The following is a 21,809-nucleotide window of genomic DNA, read 5'->3' as shown; positions in this document are numbered from 1 at the left end:
ATGCATTTAAAGTCCCTGGTACTTAACAAGAATTTAGCTCGTACTGTCTAGGCAACTGGACTAATGGCATACTGTCTTAGTCAGTTTTGGGGGCTGCTGTAACAAAGTACTACAAACTGGGTGGCTAATAAATAACAGAAATTTATTTTTCACAGTCCTGGAGGCTGGAAGTGTGAGATGACGGTGCCAGCTTTGTCAAGTTCTGGTGAATGCCTTCTTCCCGGTTGTAGACAGCAAACTTCTTGTCTCCTCATGTGGCAGAGAGGGCTAGCTAGCTCTCTGGCCTCTTTTTATAAGGGCACTAATCCCATTCACACTAACCACCCAAAGGCCCTACCCCCAAATACCATGACATTGGGGATTAGATTTCAACATATGAATTTTGGGGAGACATAAACATTCGGTTCATAACACACACTAACCTACTAACCTACTATATTTCCTGGGAGTTTTTTTTTTTTAAGCCTAAATATCTATGCTAGCAGCTCATTTAATTATCACTTACTTTTTTCTTTTAAAAAATTATACTTGAAAGAGAAGAATATCTGGTTAGTTGAGGTTAGGCAGAGAAAATGGTTATTTAACCCATTTCTCTTTTTCTATCTATCTATCTATCTATCCATCCATCCATGTGTCTTCTATCTATCTCATCTCTCTTTCTATCTACGAAGTTCTTAGTATTCTTCTTTGAACTAATGGTAACATCTTACTGATTTTCTCATTGATTAATGAGTTAAATAAAATCCTTGACATATGTACATTTTATATCTGTATGAAAGTCATGATTACATCCTCCTTAAAAATGATCTTTTAACATCTGCAACTAGGAACACATTTTCTAAATTGAAAAAAGAAAAGAAATTAAAAAAAAACTCATATCCACTGAAAAACGGCCAGGTCCTGGTTTTTCTGTCAAGTGTCAAAAAATACTTACTCCACGTTAAAAGACAAGGTCATACCTATTACCAGGAAAGCTATGAGAACTTTTGTTTGTTTGCTTTTAAATTCAGTACTCAGTATGAATTATGTCACATTAAAATCTGTAGATGTCTAGTAAATTTCAGATTTACATGTCAAACTTCTTAATATAAACATGAAGCCATCAGCAACCAGCTGGCATGCATGCACCGTTTATTGGACAATAGAGTGCACATTTAGTCGGCGATTCTGTAGTTCATGTGGATTTCTGGTTTCACGTCACAGACAACGCTCAAAAGCTGGTTCATCACGTTTTCCACGTACTTGTTGTAGCTTCCATTCAGTTCTTTTATCTGCCCTCGTGTTTGTTCTTCTATTTCTTCTGAGAGACTACTCTGAGAGCCCATTATCTACCAAGATAAAACAAACAGGATTCACTACACTATACATCATATTAAATTTTAACGGTTTTATAAGTTAAATTTGTTTGGGCCTATTTATCAATGATGGTTCTATAGTGTGCACATTATGTATTATTTTTCCAGAATTTTTTCAGAGAATGGATAAAATTACCAATACCTTGAGTGGGATGGATAGACTTTCCTAAAAAATGGAAGCTGGCCATGGCAGACACTTCTCCTTCTAAGCTGAGCCCCACACAGTACAAATGGAACGCAAGTTCACGATCATTATACCATACTCAGAAGTTTTCTCATCACATTTTTCACATATTTATAATTATTTCCGTTCAGTTCTTGCATCTTCCCTATTGCTTACTTTCTGAATTTAAAGCAGAAAATAAAGTTGAAAAACATCATTAAACCCATATTTCCTGGTTTTTAAAGAGCAAATAACTGGTTTATCAATTTTTAAAATACACTATCTGAACTATTAAATCTTGTTTTTCAGGAAGATAAAGCCACCATATGCCCAGTAAGACACTTTTACATACACAGGTATATCTTTTTGGGTGATAGATATAATCTTGAAAATCTTAGTATAAAGTGGATTTCTTTCAAATTGAGATATACACGTCTACTCAGTTACATTATAATTTCGGACACGGTTTCATATATCTTTCTGATTGCTTTTTCCTCGGCAGGGATTCCCGGTATTTCCACTATCTTCTCTATCCTCTTAGCTTCTCTATCCAGCAGTGATTTGACTAAAATATAATTTCGCCAGGGGAGTTACCAGTTTAGGGGTGTTCTGCAGTGAAACTCTTTTTGTAATGTTATCCTTTGCTGAAGCAAACCATCAATTCCTGATTTACCTCCGTGGTAAACTCAGCCTTTCTTAAACATGGCGTTGTTCAGGTGACACAGCTACTTTCTGTCGGCTTGTTCTTCTCTTCTGTGAGTGTTTAGGGAAAGTACGCATTTAATTTAAGCCAAGAGACTCTGCTAATGAGTGACTTCTACCACAGGATTGTTAGACTATTCCAAATTCTAAACTCCACATAATCTTGCTGGGTGCTAAACTTGAAATCAAATGCGATGGAGGCTATGAGGTTCAAGTTCTTTCCTGTTTGTAGTCCAGGCAGTAGGGGCCTCCCAGTTCAAAGAAAATCATTGTGAGGAGAAATAGCTTCTATGACGTCAAATAACTTTTCTAAAATGACATTTTGATAAGTGAGTACACAAGAAGCAGAGACATTGTGGACTAAATTTCCCTCGCTAAGAAGAAGTTTAAAAATAGAAGAGAACTGCTTACCCAAATAGTTCTACCAAAATCAAATTTTTCCTTTAAATCCAAAATCTTATGTGAGAAATTCTACCAAACTAAAAGAAAAATCATTTTTCCTAAATCCGATGTCTTAAGTGGTGAAAAATTTAAAAGGCATACTGTTGTGAAACTATTATCTATTTTCCTTTGGAGCAGTGTTAAAAATAGTTATTATTAGGCTAAATTACTGTAACTATCCTGTAGGACTTTGGAAAAGTCCATCTCAACCTCTTTATGTTTTAAATGGGGATAACCTCACTCATTTGATGGGACCGTTGTAAAAACCCCAACAGATTCATGAATGCAATGTATGCAAAAGAGTGCTGTTCAGTAGAAATGTCCTATAAGCCACAAGATGAGCCATATAAGTAATTTTAAATTTTCTAGAGTCATTTTAAAAAAGTAAAAAGAAACAGGTAAAATTAATTTTAATTATAGATTTTACTTAACCAATATATCCATAATATATTTTGATGTACAATCAATATAAAATTTATTGCATTATTGTTTTTCGTACTAAGTCTCTGTAATCTGGTATTTTACACTTTACGGAGTGTATTAATTTGGACTAGCTGCATTTCAAGGGCTCAGTAGCTATAAGTGAAGTGGCTGCCATTTTGGACTGTGCAGGTCTAGGGCAGTGCTACTTATCAGTTGTATTCTTAATATACTGAGCTAAGCAGCATGATAAATTTCTGAAGATATTTATTATAAAGATGGTGCTTAGCACAGGAGCTTAGCACTGAGAAATAATCAGTAAATGTTGGTGATTATTATCCCGATTTTTCATTGCATTGTTTACACTTTTTATAATCCATCCTACGCTTTCAGAAACATTGGAATATCCTTGTAAATAGCCCATAAGCCTATGTGTCATCCTGCATAATTAAATATAATATTATTTCTGAGTTTATTTGATGTGCAGTAATTTGAGTTTCTAGACCGTACTATACCAATGACTAACCATACATGATTTTAAATGGTCTTCCTTGGGAAGAATTCCATACTTTCGTATCTGCTGATAGTGTTGATTTCAGCCTTGCAGGAGTTTAAATGAGTTAATATGAGCTCCACAAAGACAGAGATAAGTGTCATCTTGTCCACTGATGTGTTTTAAGTGCCTCAAATACTGCCTAGTACATAGGAGATGCTCAACACATGCTTGTTGAACTGAATAGAATGAGCAGATCTCCAGGTATCACAGAGAACTTATTACTGCGCTCTGCTGTTCTTACTGGCAGAAGCCCGCTGCCTGAATGTTTGGGACATATCTAAGTCAGAAGTTGATAATTATGTGACATGTAATGGTACATTCGGTCAAAGGGTGCCATTTAAGGACTTCTCCATGTTAATTTTCAAAACTTCAATGTTGAGACTTATGGGTATGGCTTTATGGCATAACAACTGACATGCTGGTGAAATCTCTGAACATTCAATCAGTTTCTTTGTAAGTTGTTCAAATGTTACAGTTTAAGGGAAGACAGAGGTTCAGGTCTCACATACAGTTTTCCATTCTCAATTTGTGGTTGCTTCAAGGAAACAAAATGCCTTCATGTCATGAATTCAGGAAGAAAGATTAAAGATATAAAAATCTTCAATAAGCCCAAGGCAACCATTTTCAAGTCTTCTGTTTAGATTCATCGTCCATCTAACTTTTACTTGCATTAACAGTAGATTTAGTGTTTCCACTGTAGCCCAGATTTCTTTTTAGTGATGTCATGTCTTCTTCAGTAGAAGATGTTAGGTTGGGTAGAAATGATAAACAAAAGGATAAATAAATCTTTGATAAAGCAGTATTGAGATACAACCCACATTGGTATATAGGCTTCTACTGATAAGTCACGGGACTTGAAAAAACACATACATTAACAAGAGCTAAAAAAGCAACAAAAAAAGTAACATCAAGGGGCAACACCCACAGCAGGCAGCAAACTGGCTTCTTGGGTCTCCTCCCAGACCTCCCTCTTGCCCTGGGTTAATGATGATGAGATTTAACTGGAATAGCAATATGTCTGACATATGGAGGTCATGCCAAGGAAAGGAGATCTGTATTAATGGTTTTACAATATGCTTGAAGTAGCAGAGTTCCAAACGTGTTGACCTTTCTATGTGAGTGTTTGATCAACTAGCTGTAAAATTGGCTTAGAGCTCTAATTACGAGAGTGATGAGGAGTTTTAATTATTCTCCAAAGTGGAGAACAAATATCCTAAACCAGATTTACATCTTATGAGATTCTTCTGGAGAAAAAAAATGTTTCAAGAGATTTAACCCAAACTTTCTCTAAAATTATGGTCAGTTTTGTTATTAGTTAAAAAATAGTAATATATATATATATATATATATCAGAAATATCCTACACAGGATAATAAAAGCTGATTGATGTTAAGGCTGATTATTTTCTCAGGTCCTACTATGTCATGGTTATGACTAGACTCAATAGGAAAGATAAAGGCACAGAAGAAATGTTTAGTTATTCATTCTTTCAATGAATATTTATCGTGTCCTTACTACAGAGCAGGCACTATTCCAATGTTGAGGAAAACAACAAAGAAGAAACCAAAGAACCTGCCATTTTTGGTGCTTAAGTTCAGAAGGAAAGATAGGCAATAAGCAAAACAATGTAAATATATAATATATCCAATAGTGATAAATGCTATGACTATATTGGGGAATTACTTTTTTTATGACAGACACCGTTTTAGAGAAGGTGATCAGGAAGAGGACTTAGTAATTGAACAGAGATCACAGAAAGATGAATGTGTCCAAAAGAAAAGGATTTCAGGGAGCAGATATAGCATATGCAAAGGTCCTCTGGCAGTGGCATATTCAGTCCGTTTGAGGAAGAACAGGAAGACAGATATGGCTAGAATAGAACAAGTAGAGACAAAAGTTGTAGAAAATGTTACCAATGACCAAAGTAGATCTTGTTGCATATTGCTGAAAAGTCTTCTGGTATTTCCTTATGATTTCCTTTTCAACTGGCTGGCTTCATTCAAAAAATATTTCATGAAAATATAAAGAAATGCTTTTTCCTATACTAGAATTTTAAAAATATCTGCAGTTTACAGTAAAAGATAAGTGCACGAGATTTTCAGGGCTGACAGGTTAGAGAGACAGCCAAGGGCTGATCATGGAGGGCTGCGTACACATGTATAGACTTAGGATTTTATAATTCCTTGTTCCAAATATTGGTAAGAAGATTCATATTTGTTGAGTGGTCCACTTTATTCTAGGAAGGATTTTTTATTTTAAGAAACAGCCCTGGAAACTGGAAAAGTTTTTCCTACCATGGGATCCAATTTACCAGATCCCACGTAAGCTCTGTACCTTCTCCCACTAAAATCGAAGTTGTAAATGGAGAGATTTCCAAACTGCTTGTAGTTCCTCTTGCAATATCAGGCTTCTGCACAGAGCTTTATTGCTATTTTTACTGAGGCAAAAATCAAATATCATATAAACTTTAGCTATGGCGCCTGGAATTTAATAACTTCTTTTAGTTCATGTCGCAACACGGAAAGGAGGATGTCAGCTCTGAAAATTGCATGCACTTACTTTTTACTGTAAACTGCAGATATTTTTAAAATGCTAGTATAGGAAAAAGCATTTCTTTATATTTTCATGAAAGATTTGTTGACTGAAGCCAACCAGTTGAAAAGGAAATCATAAAGAAATACCAGAGGACTTTTCAGCAATATGCCACAAGATCTACTTCAGTCATTTGCGAATCTTGAATTCACCACGGGAAATGTGGCCTAACAAACTCATTCTATAGCATTGTACAACACTTTTTATTGATTCCACTAGTAAACATTAATAGACAATACGTTTTCTGAGGTTTTTTTCTTAGTGATATGTTAGTCAATCTGCGGTAGGAATGATATTTTAAATAATCCCTTCGACGTGTATTTGAGAATATGATTTTTAAGGTACACTAGGTATTAGATAACAACAATTGATTGACACTTCATACGACAAGTCAAAAAGCCTTGAAAGTGAAAATGTAAAATCAGTACAGATGGTCCCCGATTTACGATGGTTCAACTTATGATTTTTTGACTGCATGAGGGTACCAAAATGCTACTATTCAGCAGAAACCATGTTTGAAATTTTCAATTTTGATGTTTTCCTGGGCTGCCAATATGTCATAGGATCCTGTCTCGGGATGCTGAGCCGTGGCTCCCATCAGCCCCGCGATCACCAGGGTAAACAGTGGGTACGCTTCTAGCCCTCTGTACCCATCCAGCCATTCTGTTCTTCACTTTCAGTACAGTGTTCAATCAATTACATGAGATATTATAAAATAGGCTTTGTGTTAGATGATTTTGCCCAACTGTAGGCTAATGTCGTGTTCTGAGCACATTTAAAGTCGGCTAGGCTAAGCTATAATGTTCGGTAGGTTAGGTGTATTAACTGCATTTTCACTTACGATATTTTCAAATTATGATGGGTTTATTGGCTGTAACCCCATTGTTAAGTCAAGGAAGGTCTGTAATTCTGTAATGTTTAAGGTTTAGTTTGATGTTCAACCTTGGTTCAACTATATCTGCTCAATCCAGTGTATTCTCCTCCCTACCCCCGAATATTCTGCATTACACCTTATGAATATTAATATTTTATAATTTATTCTGCATACAAATCAGTGTTGACTTTCTTACTTACCTTAGATTGTTTCAGTCGAAACTCTTTATCTCTCTGCATTCTGTACTGATCGATTTCTGCCATTGCTTCTTCCTTAGCTTGCTTCAATCTCTTCACTTTTCCTGAAAATTAACAGCAGCATGGAAGGAATGATATTTCTTTTCAAAAATACATGGAATTTCAAACTTGATTTTTAAAAACATAGGTGAGGTCTACATTATTTTTTTGATGATTTTTTTTTCTAAAATGGCAAGCTTCATTAAAAAACAATAGATACGGAAAATTCCTTATTTATTCAATCAGATTCTTTAGAACATTGAAATGACAACTTTCTTTCACACTTACATGTTTAAATAAAATATCTGCCCATTTACTCACAGTGGTAACAGCCAGAGAACAGATTTTAGCTGTCACTTACTCAAAAAGACATTATTTGGTCAGATTTTCTGGTCTGATTTGCTGCCAGGAATCCTTCAGTCCACACCAACTGGATCCTATTTAACCCTGGCAGATCTCCAAAAGCACTACAAATATGCAACTCAGACTCTATCAAACCAACTTACAATTTGTTAAGGCATTTTATTAGGATTTTTTTCTTACCATTTGTTGACTCTAGAATGTCTGATTAAGCCCTACAGCACATCAAAGTAGATTATTTTTTTTTGTAGTAGCTTTCTCTGAGGGGGACTTGAAAGTGGTTGTAAAACCAATTGTTTTTAATGGTTAGGAGATTTAGTTAAGTTGCTCTCTTTTCTTTTATTAAGAGCAAAGGTGTAAGCCTTAAGCCAGCAGACAGTAATGTAGATGAAAGTTGCAGACAAATACAATGCTGTGGGGGTCATTAGCTCAGCACAGGACTTTTTTGACAACCAGAGTAAGTTTGGGGGTTATAGACTAATATTAATTGCTACTCTGCTCCCACCACCCACCACCTTTGGGGGGTTAGGTACTAACACTTTGCGATCATTAAAACTTGAAAGAAACTCTGAACTGTGTTAAAATTCTTTTTTCTCTGAGTCTATTGTATTTCTATTTCAGTTAAACGCCTTCATTCTTTTTCTTATTTAACATAGTTTCTTTTCTCTGATAATGTCTCTTAAGCTTTCGTTTATAATTTTTGTCAAGGATTTGTTACATTGTGTAGACTCTGAACTAAGGAAGCGTGTTCTCATTAAGTAGCATACTTAACATCAACTTTTATCTATCTGTCATCTAGATACAGGTTTTCATATGCCTTTGTTTTTATGTATCTGTGTAGCATTTGAGTGTAGCTGGTTTCTCAGTTTCTCTCCCTGCTAGATATGAGTTGTTCTGCCAGTCCTGTGTATATGGGATAGAGATAGATTCCCTGAGTTATAAATTGAAATGTGTCTCTTTTAATGCCTATTACCCTTAAATGAGACTGAGTAGACCTCATTCAGAGCAGATATTTACTTCTGTCTTTACTCCCTTTAAAATCCAAGGTCTGGTGAAAATTAGCGCCCTTCTGATGCTTGAGGTGTCATGGAACATTAACAGCAATGCTTAACCTTTTTCCTACTTAATTAATGCTCATTACCGTTTTGTATATACAGATTCCTTCATTCTCTACAGTTCTAACTATTTGTTAGTAACGGAACACATATTGTTCACAGAACAAATCGGTGATCCGTTGGAAGAGAAAACTACTCTTTCATCTCCAGCCCACCTTCATATCACTGCTTGTCATTAATATTAGGATAAAAATACATTTAAGATACCTTAACATTTTCATAGTAATAATGGGTTGTAGGATACATAGCTATCTTATAAAATAAATCACATAAAACATCATTACTCTCCACCTTAATGACATAATATATAAAAATATTGTATTAGCACATAAAAAAATAACAATAACAGGCCAAGTTCTGTGTGCCCTACCCCTGAGCAGAATCCAGGGCTCTGCTTAAGAGGCTGTGTATTGGCTCCATCACACAGTGACAGACTCAGAGTGTGTCTGTGATTCCCCCGTCATGGCACCAGTCACCTGCTGGTTCTCATTCAATTAAATAGGAGAGCCACAGGGAAAGCGCTGCTGGCGCAGCGATTTTCTGGATAGACTCAGCAGCTGCCGCCCTGTGAGAGCCTGCATATGCTACACCTGATTTAATCCAGTGCAAGAAACTGGAGCCTAAAGCCCGCTGTTTTGCTAGATGTGAAGCAAAATGCATGTATTGAATCCACTCCTATTAACCTCTAGCTTGCTCCTCTGTCTGTGTATGAAAATTTCCAAATTTTAAAATTATGTCTCTTTCTTAAGCATTAAAAACATGGCTACTGTGAACCAAAAGGGGATCATATCTTTATTTCTCAATGCTTTCTGTATCAAACATAGGGATGACCACATGGGCGAGTCCAAATATGACAATTGAATATTTGGTCCTAAAGTTCCTACAAGGTCACACTAGGTTATCAGGCCAAATGTTCTGATTTTTGGTTTAGAATATAGTTATCTTATGCATCATAATTTTAAATCCTGGCAAAGCAGATGCTGCAGAATGGTGCAGGAAAGGATGGTTTTTATTTACCATCCATTATTCATTCAGTGTTTATTGAACACCTATTATACATATATTATGCACAGGACTAGACACAGAGGATAGATTGGCATAAATGCAGTTGGCATAAATGCAGTGTATTTTGGAAATGTGTACATGCTGCTCCAGCTTCCAGGACAAAAATTATAAAATACATGAAATTGTGAATACAGAAAATCAACTCTGAAAACAAAGGAACATAAATCTATTTGTTCCGTGACAGTTTAAAATCACATTTATGGAAACTTCTACTACTAAAATCCTAGAGAATCGGTGCTTGCCCTCCACCCCAATTGTCGTGTTATGTCTTATGCTAACAGAGGAATCAAAAATATAAACAAACAGACCCAGATATGCAGAGTGGGGCTCAGATAAGCTGCCAGGGGAGGTCAGGATAGGCTTCTGTGGAGGGAACCATTAAGCTGAAGAGACTTATGAGCCCGGACGGAAAGCGGGATGGACACACATTTGGGGGATTAGAGAAAAGGCAAGAAGATCCTTTTTAAGAGACTTTTGGGACCTCTTTGTCAATGGTTCCACCTTAATAAAGTCATTCATTTTCAGACATGTGGCTTGTTTATGCAGATATGTTCTACATTTAGCAAGTCATTATTGAGATATATTCCATAGGATGTTTGTGGGAGGAAAAGAAGAGAAAGACGTCTAGATTGATTTTCAGGTGATTTGTGGGGAAAGGATTAAAAATCAATTCTGGGCAGGTTAAAACCGAACTCTGTGTGAAAGACAGAGGGCAATGCTTAAAGATAGACTCTTGCTGGCTTCTTGGCTAGGAAAGGCCGAGTGAACTGCATGTCCCAACATGCAAATGAGCCCTGGAAACATGGAGAACGCTCCTTTGTTGCTTGGATTGCTAAATTGGTTCAGGAACCTTTTTCTGATGGGAAAGATGGGATTTCATTTATCATTTCAGAAGGGCATCAGAATTTACACTAGGCACTACCAGAATAAGATATTAGAAGCTTTGTAACATTGAGCAAATTATTTAGAGTCTCTGAACCTGGGTTTTCTTACCTATAAAACAGATCCAATAATCTACTGCAAAAAGTCATTAGAAGGATTAGAAAAAGATGTATAGGAAGTGCTTGACAAAGAATAGTCAATAATTTTTCATCATTGTTAGAAAATAGGCCCAATTCCTGGGGGCCTTTTGCTAAGAAGGAAGGCAACCAGTGAAGCGTGAGTTTGAGGAGAAGTCCTCAGGCTGTCACCAAAGAAGCCTCTGTAGGCTTCCCTGAGGACGTGCAAGTGGAGGTATGCAGAGGACAGCTGCACAGACAGGTCTGGAATCCAGGAGAAAGATCTGAAAGGGACACAGAGATTGGCATGTCAGTCAGCTGGGTTTGTGTACGTGCTAGTCTTAGCGATGGAGTTTGGACTGAAATCAAGGGGAAGTGTACAGAATGAGGAGAAAAGAGGGCTAAGGTCTCCAGCTGGGGGAATGCCAACATTCAAGGAGTAAGAGAAGGAAAAGGAGCCTAAGGAGGAGCCTGGGAATCATGGTCAGAGAAGCAGATGAAACCAAAAGAGAGGAGAGAACATTCAAGAAGGACGTGGCCAACAGTATCAAATGTTACTTGGAATGGAAATAAGAGACATTTAATCAACCAATATTCCTGGATGTCTGCTATGTGCCCCACACTGTTCTAGGTCTATTGATGTAGCCATGAAAACCACAGACAAACTTTCCACTCTCGTGGGGCTTGCATTCTGAGTGCAGTAGGGAGGGATAGAAATAGAAAGCAGACAATGAGTATATGATACGACAGGGATGATGAGTCCTATGAAGAAGAATAAAGGAGCATTACAGATAGAGAGATGGTGGTGGGTGCTCATTCAGATGGGTCAAGTCTCTCGGAAGAAGAGATACACAAGCAGGGACCTGAAGGAAGAAGACAACTCGCCATGCAAAACTGAAAGGGAAGAGCATTTCAGGGGGGACAAAAAATGCAAAGACGCTGAGGTGGGAGGGCATTTGACACATTCCAGGAACAGTAAAAACACCATCATGGCTGAGTCAAAGAGAAGAGAATGGGTGAAAGTTTGATGACATCAGAGAGGTAGCAGTGGTCACACAGCTCATGGGGCACGGAGAGGATTTTGGTCCTTGAGATGCTAAATCCATGAAGGGTGAAGCAAAGGCATAGCATAATACTACTGATGATTTAAAAAGATTTCTTTGGCTGGTGTGGTGAAAATAGATGATAGGGGCAAGGCAAAAGCAGGAAGATCAGTTTGAAATCTATTGCAATAGTTCAGACAAACGTTAATGGTTGCTGGAAATAGTAAAGCAGCACAGGAATTGGCAAGAACTTTGATGGCAGAGTTGATGGATAAACATGAGAGACAGCGATGAGTCAATGATGACTCCAACATTTTATTTTGGGGGTGGAGTCAAGAATGCAGTTTAATTGAGATGCCTATTAAACAACAGGGTGTGATGGTGAGAAGGCTGATAAACTTGGAGACAGGGAAGCAACTAGAGCTGGAAATATCAACTCTGGGAATCATCAGCATGGAGCCGGTGTTGGAAGCCGTGGCATTAGATGTGATCACTGAGGAGGTGTCTGCAGACATAGAAGAAAACAGGTCCAAATTGGGGCCCTGACTTTAAAGACTGGGAAGAGGACAGCAAGCCAACCATGACAGTGGTGTCCCAAAGTCAAATGAAAGAAGAGTTCCAAAGATGAAAGAGGGATCCGATTGTGACTGAGATATTCAAGTAACATTGGGTTTAGCAACATTGGTGGTCTTGGCAAGAAGAGCTTTGGTGGAGTTGTAGGGACAAAAGTCTGATTCAAGTGGGTTCAGGAGAAAATGGAATAGAAAAGTGTAGACACAGGGAATACAAACAACTTCTTTGAGAGGTTTCCACTGACAAAGGGGGATAAAGAAGATAAGGGCTCAAGACCGATTTGACAATTAGAGGTGGCTGGGTTGAATTGTGGGTCGAATTGTGCCCTTGGAAAAGATATGTTTAAGTCCTAACCCCAGAGACTCGTGAATGTGACCTTATTTGGAAATAAGTTCTTTGCAGATGTAATCAAGCTAAGGTCATACTGGATAAACACAAGCCCTACATGCAATGACTGGTGTCCTTATAAGGACAGGAAGATTTGGACACAGAGACGTGGAGACATAGAGCAGACACATAGGGAAGAAGGCCATGTGATGACAGAGGCAGAGACTGGAATGATGCTGCCCCAAGCCAAAGAAAGCCAAGGATTGCTGGCGATCATCAGAAGCTAGGAGGGAAGCATGGGACAGATTCTCCCTCAGAGCCTCCAGAAGGAACCAACCCTGCCAGCACCTTGTGTTTGGACTTCTGGACTCCAGAACTGTGAGATAATACATGTCTGTCATTTTAAGCCACCCTGTTTGTGGTAATTTGTTATGGCAGCTCTGGGAAACAAATACAGAGGATCAGTGAGAAACAGAGAGACGAAGATGTCAGCCAAGCAATGGAAGCAAAGCCAGGTAGCTGAGTGTGGTGGAAAGAGTCGGGATCCACATGAACACACCATCTGACAGAAATATGCATAAACAGAACAGAGGCCACCTTTGTTTGGTATGAAAACAAGGGCACATTGGAAATGTTTGGAGATTTCTATCTGTTACTGATAACCATTTTTATTCTGTTCTACCATGCAGAAGAAAAAATAAAACAACCTTTCTTGATTGTTGGGGGTTGTTACCATTATGATAAAACCAACCTGGTTCAAAGAATGCTATTATTTTCCTCACCTACTACAAACATTGGAAAAAGTAATAGGTCACCAGGAAAACCAAGAAGCAGCCTCTCTTGGAGCCTGTGACTGTGACAAGCTTCTCTGCTGACCCTCATCTCTCAGGCCCTACCCCTGCTTCGTTGGTGTTGCATTTTCCTATTGCTTGTATGTTCCTTATTAAAAAAATCATAAATGGTTTTGTGTAGATCCTGGACTGAATATAACCGAAAGCTATTAATAGATGAAAATGGTCTGTGGTTATTATTTTAACAGGACCCACTTGAAGAAATAAAAGTCCAATAAACTTACAAATACCCCATTAGTCTGTGGACTATAAAGAAAGAGGAAGGATTTACAGGCCTACAAAACACACAAGACAGGGCCATGAAATTCTAATATAGCAACTTTTATTTTATTAGTTTATTAAAAGTCATGTCTTCATGAATCAAAACATTCCCTTGCATAGTGAAGAATTTATTAAATCAAGGTGCTTGTGTAAATAATTTGGAATATCTGTATGTTTGGAAACAAATAGGCAATTAGCTGGTTTAAAAAAATATTGATGGTTGGCATCCTATAAACCTACGAAAACGAATCTGCATTACTGTATTAGCTGATGTATTATCTAAGTAGAAAGTAGAAATATTTTCTTAAGTATTTGGTTTGCACTAAAGTACAATTCAATGACAACTTCATAGAAGATTGTGCTTAAGAAATCAGTGGGACTCTACCATTTTGCTGTATTCTTCAACAGAATTCTTTTGATTAAGTAGTGAAAGAATATTCATAGCTAACGTTTGTGGAGCAACTGCTATATACCAAGTGGTGTTTTAAGTCCTTGATAAGTATTAACTCAGTTGATTATGACAACACCACCATGAGGTAGATACTGTTATCTCCAGTATGAGGCTGAGGAAACTCAGGCAGTGAGGTTAGAGGTAACCCACCCAACATCACCCCGCTAGTAGGAGGCAGAGCTGGTTTGCACCCAGGCAGAGCAGCCCCAGGAAGTGAGCACTGACCACACTGTCTTGATGGAAAGCTCTAGGAGTGTGTCTTTCATTTTTATGAAGATGTCTATAGCTCTTAGAACATTTTTAATATACCTGCTTGTTCAGTTTTTCTCAAATCCAGATTTGAACATTTACATTGTTTACCATGTCTTTGATCTATACCCCGTAATGCAATTTGTAATTTTGAGTTAAACGCAAATGCTATTGTCTGCAGCTGTCAAAGTAGACAGATCAAGTGTTGCTTTGTGGGAGGGGCTATGGCGCACCTTTGGAAATAATTGGGGAATGTGGGTTCTTTATGTGCTGTTGAGTTACATGCATTTGAGCATTTCAAAAGAACAGTGTTAGTGCAGAGCTGTAGGGTCTTCCAAGTCTGCAATGAGTATAAATGAAATAAATCCTGCTCTCATAGAAGGTCATAACTAAATGCAAAAATATCATGTATTTCAGAGAAACACAAGTCTGTTCCTGCTGTTGAATATGGTGCCTTGAATTTCTAATGTAATTCTGATCAAAGATGCAGTTCAGTTCCCCAAACCTGGAGTTGTGGGGCGGGTCTGATGTTCTCTTGTAAAACTGTCACTTGTCTTGGACATACCCATTTTTATGTTTTGATTAATGGACAATTTTCTAGGCAAAAGGTGTTAACTTCAAGTAAGGTAATTTAAAATTGTGCCAACCTACTCTGATTCCATCTAATTTCAACCAAACAGTAAGGCTGTTTTGCACATAAAAATTTGTGTGTGTGTGTCTTAACTCATAAATACAATTTAATTCATTATCAGCAATAGAGGAGAATATCTGAGGTTTTCTGGGCATCTTACTAGAAGCAGTCCAGGTCTCCTTCATCATGGAAAAAGTTGTCCCAAAACTTGCAGCAGTTGTGAGAAAGGATGAAACTAGAGTGCCCTTTCTATTCTTCTATTATTACTATGGCAATATGCAAGTATATATATATTATGTAAATTAAAAATAAAAATAACTCTTTAGTCTGTACTCTACTGTCTTAGGTATAGTTTTCTGATCCTTAAAAGATCTTGACCATTTATCTATCTAGCTATCTGTCTATCTACCTACCTACCTACCTTATATTTTTATTTTAAAAAAAGGAAAGATTGAAGCTTAGAGATGCTAGATAACTTAAAGACACATGAGAAAAAGCCAATGTTTTTCTACTCTGCTGCCTCACACCCCAACTTTCCAAGCCTGTTCACAATCCACACCTCCCCTAGAACATTCTCTTTCAGTAGCTGGTCAGTGTCTTAAGAGTAGGGACCTGTATATTCCATTTCCCGAGACCTAACAGCCTTTAGGAGAGTTCCTGACATGTCAGGTCTACAATCCCTTATCCGTGTCCCTTAGGGCAGAACATTTATACCGTATAGTATATTATGGCACAACTTCACTGGGATCTGAGGCTGTCCTCCTTAACAGCATATATTAATATTTTTACAGCATAATATATAAATACTACCACCTTATTAATCTTGTATTTTTCTAAAACCATTACCATGTGAATTGCTGTTTTCTTCTCTCCCTATCCTTCTGCCTCTCTGTCTTCCTCTCCCTCCCTTTCTTTCTTTTTTGAGTATATATTCCGGAGTCCTGCTCTAGCAGAGACTCTGTGTGCAAGTTTCTAGAGAGGCTTTCAAATAAACGGATTTAAGAAAGAGAAGGTGCTCGTAGACTTTTGACAATGGTGTTTGCTTGTGTGATTTATTGGTTCTCATTCTGAGTCTCTATTCTGCCTTCATATGTCAGGTTTTCAAGTGAATCTATTTATGGAAAAAAATTAAGTGAAATACACGGGTTTATAAAAATGATGGCTGTCTGTACCTCTCATGTCACTGTTCCTTTCTCTTTTTTTCCTGCTCACTTATGCATTTATCTCACTGAGGAATTCTTTAAGGAAGAGTCTAGGTCTACTCATCTGTGTATATATCAAAGTGGCTGGGACATAGTCGGCACCTAATAAATACTTATTGAATTAAATAAATGAATGGACTAAAAACCATTGAAATATGAGAGAAGTTACAAAACCATGTACAAAAGGTGATATTTTATGTTGCCATAGAATGCTCAAGAAGTGAGGACGATGGATACTGTCACTGACGTTGTAGCTATAAAGTGCTACCTGCTGGCAGCTATGGAAGAAAACAGCTTCTACCCAGTGGAAACGGTCCTCAGAGCCAAGCTTTCTGAGGCCAAGAGGACAGACTGACATTCTCTGTAAAACTGAGTGCAGAGGTTAGTTGTTGAAATAATATTTGGAAAAATATTTTCCAGAATGTTTTTACTGCCTGAGTGTTTATTATTACTGGTTGAGTATTTGCTTGCATATTTATGAACAAAGACCAAGAAAAAAAGGACACAAGTACAATAAGTCACTGGCAAATAAAATGAACATTTTGTATACAGATGATACAATATGTATTTTCCAGTGCTGACTTCTGAGGAAAGATTGTCCAAGGACAGCAGATTTACTAGATGAGAGGAAAAGAAGCTTGGCTTTTATCTTTATTATGAAATCTGAGGCTAGATCATTCTGAGGAGTTCTCACCTCCAAGCAACCTCCATGATTCACAATACTTTTCTTCTCTAATGACTTTGAAAAAGGAGAGTTAATTGGTAAAAATCATTTGAATCATATGATAATATTGATTTTTTTTTTGCTCAATATTGTCATTTTGTTTCTTCCATAATGAGGAAGCAAAGGTAGCATTATTATCAGGGCTTAAAATAAGTTAGTCTTCTGTTCTGGAAGTTTTAAATGTGGTTCAAGAAATTTGAATAAAGATAAGGGAGTTTTCTACACTGTTTTAACCAGTAGTTCTGGACTGCTTTGTTTTTTTAGAATTACTCTGCGCTCATACCATTTTGCAGTCATTTGCATGGTTTGTTGTAGAAAAAGAAATTGAGAAGTAGGTGAAGTTTGTCTTCATTGTCTTTCTGCTTCCTTTCCTCTTCTAGCACCTCCACATGGAGTCTTTTCCTTTTTTGTTGTTGGCACCCACAATGCTGAGTGTTCAGGAAATCAATTTGTCTTAAGAAAAGAAAATGATTTGACCTGTGATCAAAAACCCCAGTGGCCTGAGTAGTGCCTCGCTCCCGACTTCCCTCTTGCATTATAATGTGCTGTTCCCGCATCTCATTCAGTACATTTAATCAAGCTTCTGCCTGTATCTACTCTATTCCTATCACTGCCTTCATCCAAAGACTTACATATGCAACATTTTTAAGACATGGCTTCTATCTTGCTGGACTATGACTCTTATTGCAGGGCAGGATATATAATTAGGAAGAAGGTAAATGACACAAATTATTATAGATTAATGAAACGATTTGAAACGGGATAGTGGAGAAAACACAGGTCTTGGTGTTTTCTTGGCTTGGGAATCAGACTCCATCCAAATCCTGTCTCTACTCTTTATCCTCTGTGTGACCTTGGGCAAGTCGCATAATTTCTCTAAGCATCACTTTCCCCCTTTGCAAAAAAGAGTTGGTGTGAGGAGTAAATAAGATAGACATTGAGCACGATGCCTGGCACAGTATTTTCTATTTTTTAAAATATACCTTTGGCAATTACGAACTCTGTTTCTACACACATAAAATGGGAATAATAGTAATACTGAATTCATATGGTTGTTGTGAATATCAAAGAGAAGAGGAAGGACATTGAAGTTTATTGAGAATATTCTACATGCAAATATATAGATATATGACTAAATCAAAAGAAAGTTAGAAAATGAGAATAAAGTAGAGATATTTTAAAATATTGGAAATTAAAAGCCATCAAGAGAGGGATGAAAGTGAGCTATTAATTGTTATTAATCACAATTTTATGGAAATAGAAACTGATGCTTACAAGGGATCAGGACCTTGCTGAAGTTCACTCACTACTAAGTAAATTCAATCTGGCAGTTGTCTATCTCTTAACCATTTCACAATATGGAGAAACTGAAGTGTGGCAACATTAAGGAAGTTGCAGAGACAGGGCTCATGCCCATGTCTCCATAGCTTCAATGTCCATTATCATCCCACTTAGCACATGGCCCCTCAAAAGGCTTTGAGTTAGGAAACTTTGCCCCATGACAGTGATGGGGAACATAGGACTGGGTAGTTTCAGTGAACTGTCCATGGTCTCACAGGGAGGAACCAGGATGTGAACCGGAGTCTGCTTGCTCCTGAGGTCTGCGCTCATCCCACTGCATGCCCCTCACAGGTCAGACAGAATGGAGACTTACTCTTCTTGGCTTCCTCCAGCTTGTCCTTGGCCCTTTTTTCTGCCTGAAGGAGCTGGTGGACCCCCTGAGACTGGCTGGTCATGGCAGGCTGCTTCAGGTTGGATGGCTTCTGTGAAATCTGGGGAGCCATGGTCCATTTATCCTTTCAGAAATCACCACATAACTCAGATTGTTGAGTCAACAGTGGGTTCTAAACACAGCTGTTTGTTCCAAAATGGCCTAATTGGGCCAGATAGCTGGACTCCAAGGAGAGCCCAAGGTTGGAATCCAGAAAAACAAGTTAAGTCAATATGAGGAAGCTGAGAACTTACCATTTCTGCCAATTTCAGCTCTTCTGTATGACATAAAGTGACTTTAACGGGCTGTTGAGTCTACTTGTAAAAAATGAGTAAGATATCTTTCAGAAAGTTAGCTTCCCTCTTCTTCCAAGAAATATCGAACTTGTTTACTGAATTTTCCTTTCCACTTACAAGATCTTCCTTTGTGCTTTGTCCATGTAGTTCTCGTTTTAGGTCTTTTTTTCTCTTTGTTTCCAGTGATTCAATTATCTGCTTGGGGCAAATTTATTAACCTTTTGCTAGGAAGGAGATTTCCAGGCTTTGTACACAGAAGATAAGCTAGGAATCCATTCTTTTCTTTTCCTAGGCCTCAGGTGACAAGAATGAATAAATTTCTTTGGGGCATTGTGTTGTTCTCTAGTGATGCTATAATGCTCAAGTTCCAGGGAGAGCTTAGTATGGCGACTGCATCAGCATTAAGGGAAATTATAACTGTAGGATTTGAGGTTAAATTAAAATCATCTAAACATACATTTTATATTACTCAGTGCTTGTATTGGTTGTTGTCCTGAGATAGTACAGTAAAGTCAATCTTGCTCAATTTGATTTGATCCAGTAGTGATTGGACAAATAAAAATGTTGGTCACAGTGGGGAATCATAGAATATCATTTAGATGTATCAAAAATTTTTATTTGAAATGAAAAACTTATCTTTTGACTTTTGGCCAAGGCTTTTCTCCGTGAAATGATCTGCAGATTGGAGTTCCACGTACTATTGCTTTCATAAACCGCACCCCTAATGCCTCATCTATAAATACCAGGTCTGATTTCTTTAGACAGGTGCGTGGATTTGAAGATAATTGTCAAACAATCTGAGAGCTAAATCTTTTAAGGTTTTAATGGTAATTTTTCCTTAATAGTTTAGAGTGTCTCATGGTTCATCCCTATATCACAATGTTATACACACTATCTTTAGCAATCTTTCCAAAAGGAACAGCTCTTTTTCACAGGAATACCTTTCTTTCTTTTTTGCCTTCATATTTAATCAGTTTACAAAATTTAATTTTTATTGCATACTCACAATCATTAGTACGACTGGCATAAACAGATGTATGAACAAACACTGCTCTTGGGAAACGTACATTTCAACCCTAAGAGCAGAAATGTGAAGGCAACCTGGAGAGTAGTTCATTAGCCTCAAATTCAACCTGTCTTAGCATCAATTAGGACTTTTTTACTAACTGAGAGAATGGAGATCATCAGTGATTTCTGTGAATGGTTAAGTGGGGATCATCATGAAAAATTTGCTTTAGTCTTGTACCAACAGTATTTATTGACTATCTCCTGTATGCATTCCCCTGAATGAGGCCTAATCGTGAATTACAGAGGAAGGATGATTCAGATGGAGTGAGATTGCTGGAGAGGAATTAGGTAGGAAGGACTCTGTGAGAAAGATGATTCTTTGTACTGGTATAAAAAAGTATAATGTCTCCTAAAAGCTTGAAGAGACAAATATGACTTTGTCTTAATCTGAACAAGGTGCTTGATTAGATTCCCACCAGCAAAGATGTCCCTAGTCCACAATCAACACCTTCCTGGCCTAGTTCTAGTCCTTTCCTGTGTGCTTCGTTCTTTTCATTCAAACCAGTTTGCATAAATAATATAATATGAATGTGCATGTATTTTATATCATTTTACAAGGCATTATGCTTTCAGACATTTACTTAGAACAAAAAACATATATGATGTGAAATACAAACATCACTTCCTGCCACTACCACAAGGTGACATAAATCAGTGGTTCACATTGGGACTGATTGTACTATAAGCAAATTCAAACACTCAGAACTCAGCAATGCCATGATTAAATTTTGGTCTGACAAAGTTCTCAAACTCCTATTGGAATCCTGTATGTACACTCTGATAGTAGTAATGACAACTTTTGAATAACCTGGTGTAAGTGAGCATAAGTGAGGCCATCTTGTTACACTAAATGGCCCCAGCTCCCCCTCTGTGAGACAACTCACTGCTCTGCACGTAGTCTAAAAAATTCACATGCTCTCCTGATTTATGGCCTCTGCTTACATATGTACTTCTCAATAGCTTGATAAATTAAAACTTTGTTCTATGAATTTCTCTCCAGGAACAGGCTGACCACAGGTGGGAAACACACCTGCAAGGTATCCATCACAGCTGACAGAAGAATGAAACAATAAAAGACCCTGGAGTCCATCATGCTTGAAGGAAACCCCCTCCTTACTGCCCATTTTCCCTATATAACTACCTCAAGATTCAGCAATTTTTTTTTTTTTGGTGAGGAAGATTGGCCCTAAGCTAACATCTGTGTCCATCTTCCTGTATTGTGTATGTGGGTCTCCTCCACAGCACAGCTTGATGTGCGGTGCGTCAGTCTGCACCAGGGATTTGAACCTGTGAATCCCGGGCCACCGAAGCGTAGTGTGCGAACTTAACCACTACACCACCGGGCTGGCCCCAAGATTCTGTAATTTTTGAAGATTATTTTTTTAGACATTAGTCTGCCATCTTCCTGGTTATGCTGGCTACTTGACTTAAAGCATGCTTTCTCACTCCCTAACTCATTGTGATTAATTGGCTCAGATCATGGTGTGCAGAGCAAGCCGATTGCTCAGTATCATGAGATGTTTGATTGGAACAGAAGAATCATCA

General features: G+C 37.7%; 1 protein-coding gene across 1 annotated transcript; it reads right to left on the bottom strand.

The window, feature by feature from the left end:
* Window positions 1–1,154: 1,154 nt before the first annotated feature.
* On the bottom strand, window positions 1,155–18,925 carry ATP6V1G3 (ATPase H+ transporting V1 subunit G3). The gene is made up of 3 exons (XM_004438979.3): window positions 18,844–18,925; window positions 7,304–7,404; window positions 1,155–1,328 (listed from the first exon to the last, which is right to left on the bottom strand). Exons 1-3 carry the CDS (start codon window positions 18,923–18,925, stop codon window positions 1,155–1,157), a joined length of 357 nt encoding a protein of 118 aa, XP_004439036.1.
* Between the last annotated feature and the right edge of the window lie 2,884 nt (window positions 18,926–21,809).

The sequence above is a fragment of the Ceratotherium simum genome, chromosome 36 (genome assembly GCF_057802395.1).
Source record: "Ceratotherium simum simum isolate JZ-2026a chromosome 36, ASM5780239v1, whole genome shotgun sequence".
NCBI lineage: Eukaryota > Metazoa > Chordata > Mammalia > Perissodactyla > Rhinocerotidae > Ceratotherium > Ceratotherium simum.
This window is presented reverse-complemented; position numbering and strand designations above follow the sequence as displayed.